Raw genomic sequence first — 15,654 nt, forward strand, 5'->3', positions numbered from 1 at the left:
GGACTTGCTTCTGTGGTGCCAGAAATCACATCTGCACACATGCAGATGCCGGAAATCACGTGCGCATGCGCACGTGCCCACAGAGGGATCTCCGCTGGAGTGAACCAGCACAGGCTGCCGAATGCTGCTCCAGACTGACAACCCCCCCCAACCCAACCCATAACAATATGTTCCTACAGACAGGAAAAACTGGTGCACTGGAAGCCAAAAGCCTTTATAATGAGGTCAGTTCAGGATAGACAAGTTAAATGCCATGGAAAGGCATACCATTCAGTTGTCTAGAATCAGTTTGGAAAACTTTGCTTTACATAGCCCTTACTGGGCAAAAGCCCAACCTCTGATAGCAATGGTAGATAAATTCACAAGGTTCGCGTTACCAAATACCCAACTTCCAAACCAATAAGCAAACCAAAACACAGCTACCCTTTGAATTTTGTACCACTCCAACTTTTGTGATGCAGTTCTCCAACCCCAAAGCCTGCACAACAAATGCCTGCTTTAGTGAACACCATGTACAAAACTATATTAGGGGAAATGGCTTGCAAAAATGCTTACGGTATATTAAGGGAATTCATGTGCACACAAAAAAGCATATATTACTGAAAACAAAGTTTTTCTCCAGTCCTTTTTAAAGATAAATTTGCAAACTGATGCACAAATATACATGCCTGTGACACCTAAAACTGAAACACAGAGGAAACGTCACGAAGAAACTGCCTACCAAAGTTGTTGGCAAGTTCCCTCCTATCCCCTTTACATTACAGTTAGCTATAATTCTCAAGCTCAAAGATCTCACTGAGGCAAGCTAAGAATCTGGCAGAAAATGTATTCCTTTAAAGGCAACTGCTGATTTTGTCGAGAGGGGAGGCTGCAGTTGCTCCATTTGAAAGGCAGAGCAATCCTCACATGCCCCCAAATATTCTATAATAATATATATTTTTTCTGCTACTATGGACTCACTGGGCTAGTTAATAGTGTGGTGCCTTGGTGTAAAATAGTCTAAATGGCATCAATGTTCATAGATGTGTACATAATACGAAGTTGACTTGCCGTTCAGTGTGTAGCTTGCTTCACTGCTTTTGGTGTCTGAAGCCATCTGTTTGCAGATATATTTTAGTTCCTGCTTTCTACTTGCTGCTAGGTTTCCTGACTCTGACCTTAGCACCACCCACTCATGCACAGGAGTATGATCTCTCTCTCTCTCCATCTGTGAAGTGTCAGAGGGGGGTTTGCGTAACTGGGACCCAGCAGCACAATAGTTCCTCTTTCTTCTTCCACTCTGCACTCCAAGTAGCTCACCGAAGGATTCCAGACTTCGATTCCAGACTAACTGCTGGCGATCCTGCCACAGACACTCTGCCAGGCAAATCTGGTTTGAGGCTCCACCCTGGCAGATAAATGTAACCCACATGCCCAAGTGCTTGGAAAAGGTAAGTAACTGCACATTAGCGTAATCATTGTCCCCCAGGCTGCACCACGCCTAGGGAGAGAGCCTCTTCGCCTAACAGAACAGCATGATTCACAGTGCAACTTCAACAGAGAAGCCAGTTGCCTTTGCAACCGCCCCACCCTGCTTCTCAGCCTGCAAGATAAACCTTCCTAACATTCAAATGGTGCTGCTCACCAAAAAGCATCAGAGCAACAAGGGTGGAATCTACACACATATTAAAAACGCTGTGAAAATGCTTTAAAAACGTTTTGAAAAATACATTGAATTTGGCATAGCTCACTGTTGCCATCTAGTGTCACTTTACAACATATTTAAAACATTTTATTTGCAGCAGTATAGCTGAGTCCAAGATCTTATAATGTGCAAATGAGTAAAATTCAATCATATGTGTAATATCCATATTTTCTGAGAATGCAGGCTAATAATAACTTTTGAATATTTATTTTATTAGTAATAACTGAACACAATAATAAAATACTTCTCAATCACTATTATTTACTACTGATTTTGTTGCCTGCCCTTCACCATCAGGTCCAAGAGTCGGTTACAACAATTCAAAATCAAAAACCGGTTAAAGCATTCATAATAAAGGGTGGGTTCTGAAAATGCACACCTGAAGTTATAAGGTCAAGGTAAAGAGGTGCATCTTCAGCATTTGATGAAAGCTATATAGCAAAGGTTCCAGTGACGGGGAGGGAGGCAATATTACAAGCATAAGAAGAACACCTAGTACTGGAGATAATAGCTTCATTGATGCACAAGAAAATAAAGTGGTGCTCCCAGAAACCTGCTAAAGGGCAAGTGTGGTGTTAAAGCCCTGCAGCACCTTCAATGTCTTTCCCCACCGGCACACCAGCCCTCCATCCGGAGCCCGCTTGGCTGCCCCACGTTACATGGGAAAGGATCTAGCTGTACTCAGGGACTCTAACAAAGGTTACAAAACAATTCCTGCAATGGTATAGCTGCCACCACCCGGGTGCTTCTTAAAGCCAACTGGGACCAACACTTAACACTTATCCTGGTAGAGGACAAAGCAGCTGAGGACTAGAATTAGCAGTGTAACCAGAAAGGACCAAGATCCACAAAGAAATACCTTTTAACTATTTATTGTAAAAGAGGATTAAACAATACAAAATGTAACAGTTCTCAAGAAAAAGGAATACAAAGATAAAACAAGAAAAGTATAGCTAACTTACGGATACAAACTTAAGGTAAAATTGAAATCAAGACTGCGTCTCTCCGTCCAGGCAGGCTGCAGTCAAGAGCCATCAGCAGACCTCAGTCTCTCTTAGGCTCCTTGAAAAGGAACAAAGCAGCAGCACCTTGCTGGGCCATTTTGCAAGACAAAAGGACAATAGAGCTTACTTCTTACAGACTTAAATCCCCAAAACCCTCGAGGTATTCCCACGTGGGCTTACAGGTCATTAGCCAATCTCCGTTAGTTTTACATTTGAATAATCCAATCAGAAGATCCACAACCGTTTGTCTTGTCAATCAATTAGGATGCTACACAGATGCCCTGTGTTTACTCATTAATCAACCTGTAAGGCAATTAGCCCTTTCAGTTCCCAGACACACCGGACGGCCCTTCCTCCCTAATTTCTTATCACGCAGGAATGTGAGATTTCACAGCTGCAAGGTTGGGGAAATTGTACACGGGATCAAAGAACAGTCACAGAACAGGGTGGAAATCATCAGATCCTCCTTCCTGAGGTTCAAAAGTTTAGATTCCCAGGCCAATCTCTCTCTCTGGGGCCAGAGGCCCATGAGGCTTTGTAACTCCCATGATACTCTGCGCAGGCCAAGGATACAAGACCCCGACAGCAAGAAACTAAAAGAAGGAAGCAGCTGGAGGAAATGATTCGTGATGTCAATTGTCTCTATACTAATGCATCGAGTATGGGGAAACAAGCAAGATGAACTAGAGCTCTTAATAATGCTTTAGTTGAATTCCTGCATTGCAGGGGGTTGGACCAGATGACTCTCAGAGTCCCTTCCAACTCTACAATTTTGTGATTCTGTATTCTTGATTCCGATGCACCTCTGTAGGGAGGGAATTCCACAAAAGGTGGCTTAAGGCAGAGAATGCCCTTTATATAATTATAAATTCATCTGTAATATAGATGAAGTTTTGAAGACTTACCTTACTTACTATGCTACACAAAAATATATAAATATTGTTCTATTTTGTTGGAGACTGAAACCTAGTGGGGAAAGAGACACACACCAAAACAGGCGAGCAACACAGAGAATGAAGCTAAAGATAACCAAACCATCCATTGATATTTTTGAAACATAATTCTCTAAATTCCCCAAAATCTCAGTTTCTTCACATCTGTTTAGAATAGACATATGCATACACCTGTCAAACGCTGCAGATCCATGGCTGATCAGTGTCAAGAAGTTAGAAGGAGCAGTGATCTGACTTTGAAGAAGGCCATTTCGTATGTTCCTGTGTAAGTCAAAGCCAATTGTGAAAGGTATCTGCCCCTACCTGCAGAGCAGAGACCAAAAGGAACCGCACCCAGTTTGAAATAGTCGGAAACAATTGGACAGTTAAAACTGATTAGGGGTATCTGACTTCTAGTCTTCTTCTCCATTCAACCATAAGGCTCACTTGGTGGACTTGGGCAACCCTTAATCTTTCTGCTTAGGGTGTTTCCCGACTGCCACTATTTTCCGGTTGGATTCAGTCATGTATTGGCAGATTCAGGTGTCATCATGATTGTAGTGGCTTAGGAGGTGGTGCATAACAAACTCTGCTTTCCCCAAAGATCTGATAAGAAAAGTGATGGGGATATGCACCAGAAAGTGAGAAAAAACACTTGCAACATCACCTGGCCTCCCCTAAAACAAATCAGGATGAGTGCTCATTGAGCAGGTTGTCTCTGGAAGTGACCTAAAGTGACCTTGCAGTGTTTGCCAACACCATAAAATGGGATACTGGTAATCCCAATTCCCCCACCCTGAACTCCTTAGAAAATGGGTTGGAAATAAATGTGACAGATACGTGGATGGAGATTGGGTCTGGCATTCAGAGTGTCTTACCAAAATAGCTACATTTGATCCCTTTGTACGTGCTCTTAAAGATATGGTGCACAGCTCCAGACACACCGAAAGCACCCCTACAGACTTCGGTTCATAAAATGAATGTGCGAATGCACCCGCAGTTACTCCTCCTTTGCAGACTTCCACCACATTCATATACATAACTCTCACCTGATCTTAAAAGGCTTGGTGCCAAGCAACAAGGTATCTCCCTCCATCTTTTGGCTTGTTATCCTGGACACCTCGCTAAGTACACAAAACAGAAAGCAAGCTGGGAAAGCATGCAGAGCATTGGCATGTAAATGTTGACACCCAGCAACAATGTGCCTATAAAACATATTGCTTGGTGCTTCTGTGGCAGCAGCTACCAGCCTGGCACAGAGTCAAAGCATATGGTTTGGGTTGAAGCAAAGCCTTGTGTTCTGTTCTGTTGCAGGCCATCAACTGCTGGGGACAAGATCGTGCCATTTTTAAAGCCCTTCATTCTACCTTAATAGCTGGTAGAGTTTCAATTCATTTGGTTTTCGACTCATTGCTAGGACTACCAGAAAACAGCAAAACATGGACTTGGGGGCAGGGCGGATTAAGACAATAAAGGTGTTTTTTTGCTCATTTAAAGCACAGGGTAACGCTGCAGTACGCAGAACCACAGAAGGAGCCAGCCCAAGACATTTTGCTGCCTGAGGCAAAGGGCAAGATGGTGCCAGCCTTCATGTTCAGAAGGCGAAGGGACCGAGAGCTGACTCAAACTTCAAGGCTGGCAACAGGATAGCAGCATTCCCCAGCACACTTGAGGGCTACTGGGTGCAGGGCAGTCTACCTGGCACACCCAATTCTGCCCTCCAGCAGAGAGGAACAGTCAAGGAGGTGCCGCTGCTGCGCTGCCACCCCTCAGCAAGGGAAGCCTGAGGCAGCTGCCTCCCTCTGCCCAATGGTCACGTCACAGCTGACCAGAAATACATTACCTTCCTCATCTCTTGACTACATCAGGTCTTTCTGCCAGATGTGGCATCGGGGCACGGAGTTCAACTTTCAATTTTTTAAAGCAATCATATTGATTTATTTATTCATCTCTCTAAACCCCACGCTTCCTGTGGCATAAATAGCTTCCCCCTTTATCCCGTGAGGTACAGTAGGCTGAAAAATAGAAGTGACCCAGTACCTCAGGTGTGTTTGTGTGCTATATTGCTTGTTCAGGTTTGCTCCCTGCCCTGGTTATGTGTCCAAAGGGTGGGTTTTAAGAGTGAAAAGTATTCTCTTCTCTCCCCATCCTCTTTCCTCATATGTGAAGTACCACATCGCCTTAGAACTGATATAAATGAAAACTTAAAAATAGAACTTCACTGAAGATCTTGCAACCATAATATTTAAGAAGTACACAAGGAAAAGAGACCAAATACGTCTAGGTCCATTTAAAAGTGAACAAGTAACACTATGCAGAATACGAAACCACCAATATCATTTTAAACTTTTGGCTGGATATTTTTGGGGTTTAATTCCCACACCACACCAAACCACACATATACAGTACTCTGATTATTGCTTTAGCAGCGCCCTCTAGTGCCCTGCTATGACCTGCTACAGTTTACTTACAGAAGGGTTTTAATGTTAACAACAACAGATGTGCATCTTAAGGGCTTGGAGCGTTTCATTATTAAGGTGGTTTTGAAAGCTGAACCTAAATTGGTGAAGGTAAATGCCTGGGGGGTGAGGAATATGTAGTCTCAATTTTTGGAATTGCTAGAACAAAGCTGAGGCTCTGGTTTTTTAAAATATATATATATGTTAAAACATTTGTTTGTTTTTTAATTCTAAAGATTGCTATCATATTCTGCTTAACTCCTTTGTAAACTCACAGGAGCAACATTGTTGTAATTTAGATCAGACTTCCCAGCTCAGTGCTTGGCAGGTTTACTTGGAAACAATGTCCTTTATGGTCAATGGAGATTATTTCCAATCAGTGTGCATAGGATCACATCTGATATGGGAGGAATGGGCAGAAGGTAGACTGTAATCTATTGGTAGGTCACTACGTAATCTGAAGTAGACTGGCAAGGATTTCTGATTCCCAACTGCTTTACAATGGCAACAAATACAATTCCATACACCCTGCCCAAATAAAATAGTATTGGACTTCACCCCATTCTCTGAGCAGTGAGAGATTCCAGGGGTTCCAGGCACTTACCCAGGATTTATGTTTCCTTTTGGAAATGAGGCACAGCAGAGACTGTGGTGTCTTTATGATATATGGTTTGTTTACACATATATACAACCTGAGCCTGAGATGGAGAGGCTCACAGCATTAACACCCCAGTTCTGACTCTCTCCTTGCCTTTACAGCCTGCAGCTTTTTCCTCTACCGTGTTTCTCATATTATAAGACACGTCTTATATTTATTTTTTCCTGAAAAAAACACACCATGGCTTATTTTCAAGGGATGTCTTATTTTTTAATTAAGTACCGGTACCGGTATCTGTACAGACCACAGACCTGCTCCCACCAGGGCTTCGCGTGCGGCAGGCAAAGGCTGCAGCCGGGTCTTGGGGCTGCGCGCTGAGGCTGCAGCCGGGTCCCGGGTGTCCGCGCGCAAAGGCTGCAGCCGGGTCCTGGGGCTGCGCGCTGAGGCTACAGCCGGGTCCCGGGTGTCAGCGTGCGGTGCGCAAAGGCTGCAGCCGGGTCTTGGGGCTGTGCGCGCTGTGCGCTGAGGCTGCAGCTGGGTCTTGGGGCTGTGCGCGCTGTGCGCTGAGGCTGCAGCTGGGTCTTGGGGCTGCGCGCGCTGTGCGCTGAGGCTGCATCCGGGTCTTGGGGCTGTGCGCTGAGGCTGCAGCCGGGTCTTGGGGCTGTGCGCTGAGGCTGCAGCTGGGTCTTGGGGCTGCGCGCGCTGTGCGCTGAGGCTGCAGCTGGGTCTTGGGGCTGTGCACGCTGTGCGCTGAGGCTGCAGCCGGGTCTTGGGGCTGCGCGCGCTGCGCGCTGAGGCTGCAGCCAGGTCCCGGGGGTTAACGCGGCAGCAGCAACCCTTCTTTGCCACAGACCTGCTCCCACCACCTGGTACGGCTTATTTTCGAGGTATGCCTTATATTTTTCCACCTCAGGAAAATCCTGCCATGCCTTATTTTGTAGGGATGCCTTAAAATATGAGAAACACAGTAGGTCAGGCATCCCCAAACTATGGCCCCCAGATGTTTTGGCCTACAACTCCCATGATCCCTAGCTAACAGGACCAGTGGTCAGAGATTATGGGAATTGTAGTTCAAAACATCTGGAGGTTTGGGGATGCCTGCTCTAGGTCACATCACAGCAAACTCTGCTCTCCAACTCAGGCTTTGTCCTTCTAGCTATCTAAGATCTGGAGGAGGGGCACCACCCCTTTGGCATCTGACACAGAGCCCCCTTCCTTTTGTTCTCTTAATAAAGACACCTTGGAGGAAAGGTATGGAAGGACTGTGAATTCCATTTAGTTCTAGCACTCAAACTCCTGGGATCACAATTCTTTAATTTTAGATGTATCTCTTTTGCAGTTAGCTCCACTTGGAGGATCTTGGGAGTTCTAGTACTGTATAAAAACAACTTGAATCCCACAAGCCTCCCCTGCTCTTGGCTATAACTGTGTGTACACTCTACTGACCAAAGCAGGCATCCCCAAACTGCAGCCCTCCAGATGTTTCGGCCTACAAGTGCCATGATCCCTAGCTAACAGGACCAGTGGTCGGGGAGGATGGGAAATGTAGTCCAAAACATCTGGAGGGCCGAAGTTTGGGGATGCCTGGACCAAAGCCTGGCTGCAGGCAGGGTTCCCACCCCCCAAAAGTAGAGTTTTGAAAGTAGAGTTTTCAAAAGAGTAACTATATTTAGCTCCTAGGGGTGATGAATCCCAGAATATGCATATCCAAAGAGAACCAAATTTCATTAAGAAGCAATAAATCTTTAAATGACTTTTCTTTTGTAATGCCGATGTTCAACAGTTTCTCTAAATTCTTTTACTTCTGCTTCCACTGTTTGCGTATCTGAACTTGCCAAATATAGGTTTATTTTTCTTAAGGGACTTCATGGTCCACTAAGTTCACCTTTTAAAGTCACCCAAGTAGGATTTATGAGCATAACAACATTTTGCAGGGAGGGGGAAGTGCTGTCACACTGGATCAACAAGACCTTGGGGCAACCTGGGGGAACCTGTGGCCCTCCAAAAGTGGTCGGACTCCAATTCCCATCAGCCCCTGCCAGCATGGCTAAAGGTAGTTGGACCAACCAAATCTGAAGGGCCTCAAAACTACAGGAAGCAAGAGTGTTATAACAGTGGGGAAGAGCAGGGACATTGCTAGGGAAGGACCAACACAACCCGAAAATGAAATTACAGACCAAGTAATAAAACGGAAACTTTGTGTGATGCATTTTGTTAGCAGTGTTATGGTAATGTATTTACCTTATCCCTAACTCAAATAGTATTAACATAATTCTCTTTTCTTCTTCTTCCAGGTGTGTGAGAGTGTCATTCAATGACTGTTTACTCAGGAAACAACATTACCACATCCCAAGACATACAAAGGCAGGGATGAGGTAACAGCAATGCTCTCTTTTATAAGTGGAATCAATGCTAAACCATACCACCATAAATTTACCTTGTAAAGATTAAGGCAGTGGGTAGGTATAATACCAGTCTTCAAATATCTGGGTGGCTGTCATGGAGAAGATAGAGCAAACTTGTCCTCTGTTATTTGAGGAACTACATCATAGACATGGATTGCGACTAATGTCACGTGTACACGGTTTCAAAAACCAGCAGTGGGAGCACTCTAGAGCCAGAATAAATGCAATGTGTGCATAGCCTTAGTTGTTGCCCTGCCAATAAACCTCTAAGTTGCTCTCTGGCACTCTTACATTCTTAAGCCAAAGTACATACTCAGGATCACTTTCCAAAGATTATGTAATTTGTGTATGGTATTTTTTGCAAAGTGCCTTTGATCCTGCCCCCTATAAACATGAATTAAGCAACGTAAAGAAAAGAAAACCATCAACCAGATGGGCAGAGTAACATATTATATATGTATATATGTATATATATATGTGTATGTGTGTGTATATATATATATATATATATATATATATATATATATATATATATATATTAGAGAGAGAGAGAGAGAGAGAGAAAGTTCTGTAGTACTGGGATACACGTTTTAGAATACTGCCATAAACAGTACTGCTGAAATTATATCATGAGATCACCATCATGCGCTGTGGTGGTAAGAATAGTAGTCAGAATCTTGTGTACACACACACACACACACACACTTTTATGTAAGGCACTATAATTTGCCATCAGGTGCAGAGAAATAGAGTTTTAAATAATAATAATAATAATAATAATAAATAATAATAATAATAATAATTTTTAATTTATACCCCACCCATCTGGGCAGCTAAAGTCAGAGTGAGCCAAATGGTTTTCCTTAAAGCAGTCAGATTGCAACTCCCATTATTCCCATCCATTACCCAGGATGGCTGGAGCTCGTGGGAGTTATAGTCTGAAGCATCTGGAAATTTCAGACTGTGTAGGAAGGGTTGTTTTTTGTTTTTATTTATCCAGAACAGCTCAGAAAATATTTAGCCAGTATTTTGGGTGGTATGCTGCTTGGAGTAGATGCACTAAAAACGACAGATCTAACTTGGTCGCGTTCATTAATTTCAGTGGGTCTGCTTTTAATAAAACTTAGTTGAATACCACCAGTTATTTGGATCGTTTTCTGCTTCTGTCCGAGATCAGCCCATCTTTGTGGAGTCCAACCAGGCACAGAGACCAAAGCGCAGGCAGAATTGTGGCACAAAGCAAAGGGAGACCCAGTCAGGATCCAGTGCTAGAATGAACAAAGAAGCAGGGCAAAGGTCAGGCACACACTGAGCTGTTTTACGCTAGGAAAGCCAGGCCATTCTCTTTCAGATCACCAGCTGGGTGCCAAGATGCACCAGTTGCCCACTTAAGTATACACTTTCTAAGCAGACCTCTGGTTCTTCGCCAGTTCTGTTTCTTCCTCAGCTTTAGGGAGATAGGTTAGGATGGGAGATACCCAGTCTGTATCCTCTGGGTCTTAACATCTTCCTAATATATTGAGCTGCTATAAAGGCCTGAGCATGTGGGTATATATTGTTATCTGTTAATGTTACTTGATTTAATTCATAACAAAATAACTTATTTAGTCTGCATCATGTGAAACAGAGCCAGTGAAATGTAAGTACATTCTAGTCTTAAATATTTCATTTATTTTAGTGTTTTCTTCACACACTTTGCGTAAAGTACTTCATGCTGGCAGCTCAAGTCACATTTTACATCCATGTCAAACCTGACCCACTTTGCTGCTATGCATCTCACAGTTAGTTTTGTAATGTGATCTCTTTAAGGGTATAATATTAGATGTGTTAGATGGTGGGGAATTGCTTGTCAAAGCAATATGCCAAGATTCCACTCAAGGGCTACTGACTGGAAGAGCTGGGGAAGCATCTTCAGCTAAAGAAACAGAAAGCAGTAACAGAACATTATATCTGTAAGCTGCTTTGAGTCCCATCAGGCAGGGTATAAATAAATATCTAATCATAATACTGTAATCAATGCAGAAAGAAAAACTACTATTTTAGGATACCTTGCATTAACATAAACTAGTTGTTATACAGCAGTGCTTACAAAGATACACCTCGATCTCTTGCCATAATCTACCTTACAGGGTTGTTGTCAGCCTCAAATGCTACTCTGAATTTTTTCTGGTGTGAGAAGAATACAACTGTAACTTGAGAGCGTAGACAGAATTATGGATCAGGGTAGCACCATTGCAACACAATCCACAAAATCTTGCATTGTTCATTGGGTCTGTCCAGTTTGTGACCTGCCAAGGCAGACACAATCCACCAGCCATGCACTAAGATGTGGTGGGCATTTGACAGCTCTCCGGGTTTTTGCAGTTCCATGGAGGCAGCAAAATCCACCATACAAGGCTCATAGGCCGGGTTTAGCATAATAGGCCTCAAATTTTATAGGCCTGTACTATATGATAGAGTTGTTTTTAAAACGAACTAAGCAATTAGTAGTTTCCATTAAAGTACTTATTTAGATGCTGCAAGGTGAATAAAGTCCTCCAGAACCGTGAAGGAAGTATGAAGAGATTCCTTCAAATCTTGATGTCTAAGAAATCTTCGAAGAGTATCCAAAGCAGTAAGGGCCTCCTTCTTTGATGGCAAGGGGTGTTTACATCCTGGAAAGTCATCATCTTCATCCTTCTCATAAATTCCACTTGAAGTACATTTTTTAGCCTGTGATATTTCAGTGTTAGGAGGCATTTCACAATTTATCAAGTCATCATTGAAAGCTACAAATTCCTCCAAAGACAAGCCTTTTGGAAACTCAACTCCTGCTGCCAAAGCATAGGCAGCCAAATCAAAATTAATTTCCGTTTCTGTGTCCTCATCAATGTTTTCCCCAGTTTGTGATCTAAACCCTTCTTTGCTATGACTTTTAACAACTGTTCCTGGAGATACAGCCCTCCAACAGAAGTATAACATGTCAACTGCATCAAGCAAAGTCAGCGTGAATTCCTTACCACTTTCAACACAGTCTACAAATCTCTTGATAAGAAGGCACCGGTATTTTACTTTCAGACACTTGGTGATATTTTGTTTCACACCTGTAAATCTGGAGGGTGAGCAAGAAGGAAAGGATACAAGTCTGATAGACTTTAAATTCCTTACCTCTGCGTGAAAAGGGAAAGAGTCCACAAAAATAATGATGTGACGCTCCTGCATTTGAAATCTCTTGTCAAGTTTGCTCACCCACTGATCAAACAGCTCTGAAGTCATCTGTGCCATAGTAGTTGACTGATATTCCACAGGCAGTGATGTGACACCCTGAAAGCACCAGGGAGTTTTGTTCTTTCCTATAACAAGCAACGGAAGTTTTTCTGAAGCATCCATATTTACGCCAACCACTACAGTTATTTTTTCTGTGCCTAGTTTTCCCAGGGAGCATGTTTCTCCTTTAAATGTAAAAGTAGGACTAGGTAACATCTGATAAAACAATCCTGTCTCCGTCATGTTAAATATATCATTTGGCTGATAAACCTTTAAATAGTAAGACAGAATATTTTGATGCCAAGCAGTTGCTGTATCCTCTGTAGTGGTAGCAGTAGTGGTACAAGTAGTACGAGCAGTAGCTACAACCGGCTGAGATCTGAATGCCAGTCCATACCTTGCTTTAAAACGATCTAGCCAGCCATTGCTGCATTTAAAATCGTTATGTCCAAGTTTCTGTGCAAAATCATTAGCTTGGAAGCGTAGCATCGGCCCATTCACTGGTATATTTGAACACTGAGCCATTCTGTACCACTTCACCAGTGCCTCTTCCAGATCTGTATGAAATGCAGTTCTTAACCTTTTTCTTTTAGGGTCAAATTGCCACAATTCAAAGGCTTCTAAAACTTTATCTTTGTTCTTCATGATGGAGGACAAGGAGTTTTTCTTTATACCGTACCTTTCCGCAATGTCTGTCTTCTTCTTGCCACTTTCTATTGCAGCTATTATACTAATTTTGTCCTTGATTGATAAGCTTTTCTTCTTCCTTACTGCAGGCAGAAGTGAGGGAGCATCTGAAGACTCCGCCATGGTACACCCCAAACTCCCTCAGAGGCTCAAATGCATCTAGAGACATTCGTTCTGTCAGCTCGCTATCCTCAAGTGCTTTAATTAGATTGGCTTTCAAATGAGTACCCTGATCTCATGGTATAAACGTCACTGTGTTAATAAATAAACGTCAGAGTTAAAGTAGCAATGCCATGGGTATATTCTTGTATATCACAAGCACACAGCTATGGAACGAGCACAAACAAGCCCTTCTAGTATCTTTGCCCAATGAGAATATTTTCCATAACTTCTCTAGGCTGAGTTTCAAACATGTGGACTAATGAGTTAAGTACTTTGCAACTAGGAATCTTCCTATCTCGCATCAAAATAAAGTGTGAAACGTAACTTCATCTGTATTGTATGTAAAACTTGTCAGTACTGCTGCTTTAATTTGATCTGCCGACAGATGTGTCTATTTGTTGCAGTATCTGTTTTAACATGGATCTTTGCCGCCCCACTCTATGCCTGGCACAGGGTTAGGAAACCTTATTTCAGCTCATGGGATACAGTCTATTCTGAGCAGTTTTCTGGGGCCACGGGCTAGTGGGGGGTGAAGCCTGAGGCAAAAGTGAGCAGAGCAATTACAATAACTAGAAGGCTATTGTTGTTTAGTAGTTTAGTCGTGTCTGACTCTTCGTGACCCTGTGGACCATAGCACACCACCAGGCACTCCTGCATAGCTGCCAAGTTATCCCCTTTTTAAAGGGATTTTCCCTTAGGCTGAATAGGCTTCCTCGCGAGAAAAGGGAAAACTTGGCAGCTATGCACTCCTGTCTTCCACTGCCTCCCACAGTTTGGTCAAACTCATGTTCGTAGCTTCGAGAACACTGTCCAACCATCTTGTCCTCTGATGTCCCCTTCTCCTAGTGCCAACATCAGGGTCTTTCCCAGGGAGTCTTCTCTTCTCTTCGGGTGGCCAAAGTATTGAAGCCTCAGCTCGGGGCTGATTTCCTTCAGAATGCATAGGTTTGATCTTCTTGCAGTCCATGGGACTCTCAAGAGTCTCCTCCAGCAACATAATTCACAAGCATAAATTCTTCGGCAATCAGCCTTCTTTATGGTCCAGCTCTCACTTCCATACATCACTACTGGGGAAACCATCGCTTTAACTATACGGACCTTTGTTGGCAAGGTGATGTCTCTGCTTTTTAAGATGCTGCCTAGGTTTGTCATTGCTTTTCTCCCAAGAAGCAGGCGTCTTTTAATTTTGTGACTGCTGTCACCATCTGCAGTGATCAAGGAGCCCAAGAAAGTAAAATCTCTCACTGCCTCCATTTCTTCGCCTTCTATTTGCCAGGAGGTGATGGGACCAGTTGCCATGATCTTGGTTTTTTTGATGTTGAGCTTCAGACCATATTTTGCGCTCTCCTCTTTCACCCTCCTTAAAAGGTTCTTTAATTCCTCCTCACTTTCTGCCATCAAGGTTGTGTCATCTGCATATCTGAGGTTGTTGATATTTTTTCCGGAAATCTTAATTCTGGCTTGGGATTCATCTAGTCCAGCCTTTCACATGATGAATTCTTCACATAAGTTAAATAAGTTAAAATATTTAAAATTTTAAAAGATGCTGCTGTTAAGGTGCTACACTCAATATGCCAGCAAGTTTGGAAAACTCAGCAATGGCCAGAGGATTGGAGAAGATCAGTCTACATCCCAATCCCAAAGAAGGGCAGTGCCAAAGAATGCTCCAACTATCGCACAATTGCGCTCATTTCACACGCTAGCAAGGTTATGCTTAAAATTCTACAAGGCAGACTTAAGCAGTATGTGGACTGAGAACTCCCAGAAGTGCAAGCTGGATTTCGAAGGGGCAGAGGAACCAGAGACCAAATAGCAAACATGCGCTGGATTATGGAGAAAGCTAGAGAGTTCCAGAAAAACATCTACTTCTGCTTCATTGACTATGCAAAAGCCTTTGACTGCATCAACCACAGGAAACTATGGCAAGTTCTTAAAAAAATGGGAGTGCCTGATCACCTCATCTGTCTCCTGAGAAATCTCTGTATGGGACAAGAAGCTACAGTTAGAACTGGATATGGAACAACTGATTGATTCAAAATTGGGCAAGGAGTACGACAAGGTTGTATATTGTCTCCCTGCTTATTTAACTAGGCTAGTTTCTCCATACTGTATACTCATGCTTTCCTCTCTATGCTGCAATGTCAGAGTTCAAGGGCACATTCTAGCAGGGCAAAACACTCAAGGAGGGTGTTGAGCATGCCTGGTGAATGGGTGTGGCCTGTGCAGAGTCCTGGGGGCCAGCCAGAGAACACTATAGGGCCAAATTTGGCACGAGGTTCACCACTTGTGCTCTAAAAGTAGAATCGTGTCCTATCAAGCATTCCGCGTGAAGATCTGATGGGAGAATGCACTCAGCTGCACATGCTTTGAAATTTTATTCAGGCCTTTACACTGAATGCAGAAAAGTCAGGAATGATCACAGGGAAAGAGCCTGTAATGGCTGAAGTGCAGAGGCTTGGCAGGTGGCTTAGTCCAAA

At 43.3% G+C, this 15,654-nt stretch overlaps 2 protein-coding genes across 2 annotated transcripts in view; both read right to left on the reverse strand.

The window, feature by feature from the left end:
- Nucleotides 1-1,861, reverse strand: part of TMEM154 (transmembrane protein 154) — a 31,307-nt gene extending 29,446 nt beyond the window's left edge. Inside the window, exon 1 of the mRNA XM_035113456.2 lies at nt 1,051-1,861. Coding sequence (XP_034969347.1) covers nt 1,051-1,411 — 361 coding nt within the window. The 5' untranslated portion in view covers nt 1,412-1,861. The remainder of the gene's footprint in view (nt 1-1,050) is intronic.
- Nucleotides 1,862-10,864: 9,003 nt separating this feature from the next.
- TIGD4 (tigger transposable element derived 4) lies at nt 10,865-13,172 on the reverse strand. The gene has a single exon (XM_035113246.2). The coding sequence runs from the start codon at nt 13,136-13,138 to the stop codon at nt 11,588-11,590; it is 1,551 nt and encodes a 516-aa protein (XP_034969137.1). The 5' UTR covers nt 13,139-13,172; the 3' UTR covers nt 10,865-11,587.
- Nucleotides 13,173-15,654: the final 2,482 nt, after the last annotated feature.

This window comes from Zootoca vivipara, chromosome 9 (assembly GCF_963506605.1).
Source record: "Zootoca vivipara chromosome 9, rZooViv1.1, whole genome shotgun sequence".
NCBI classification, from domain to species: Eukaryota; Metazoa; Chordata; class Lepidosauria; order Squamata; family Lacertidae; genus Zootoca; species Zootoca vivipara.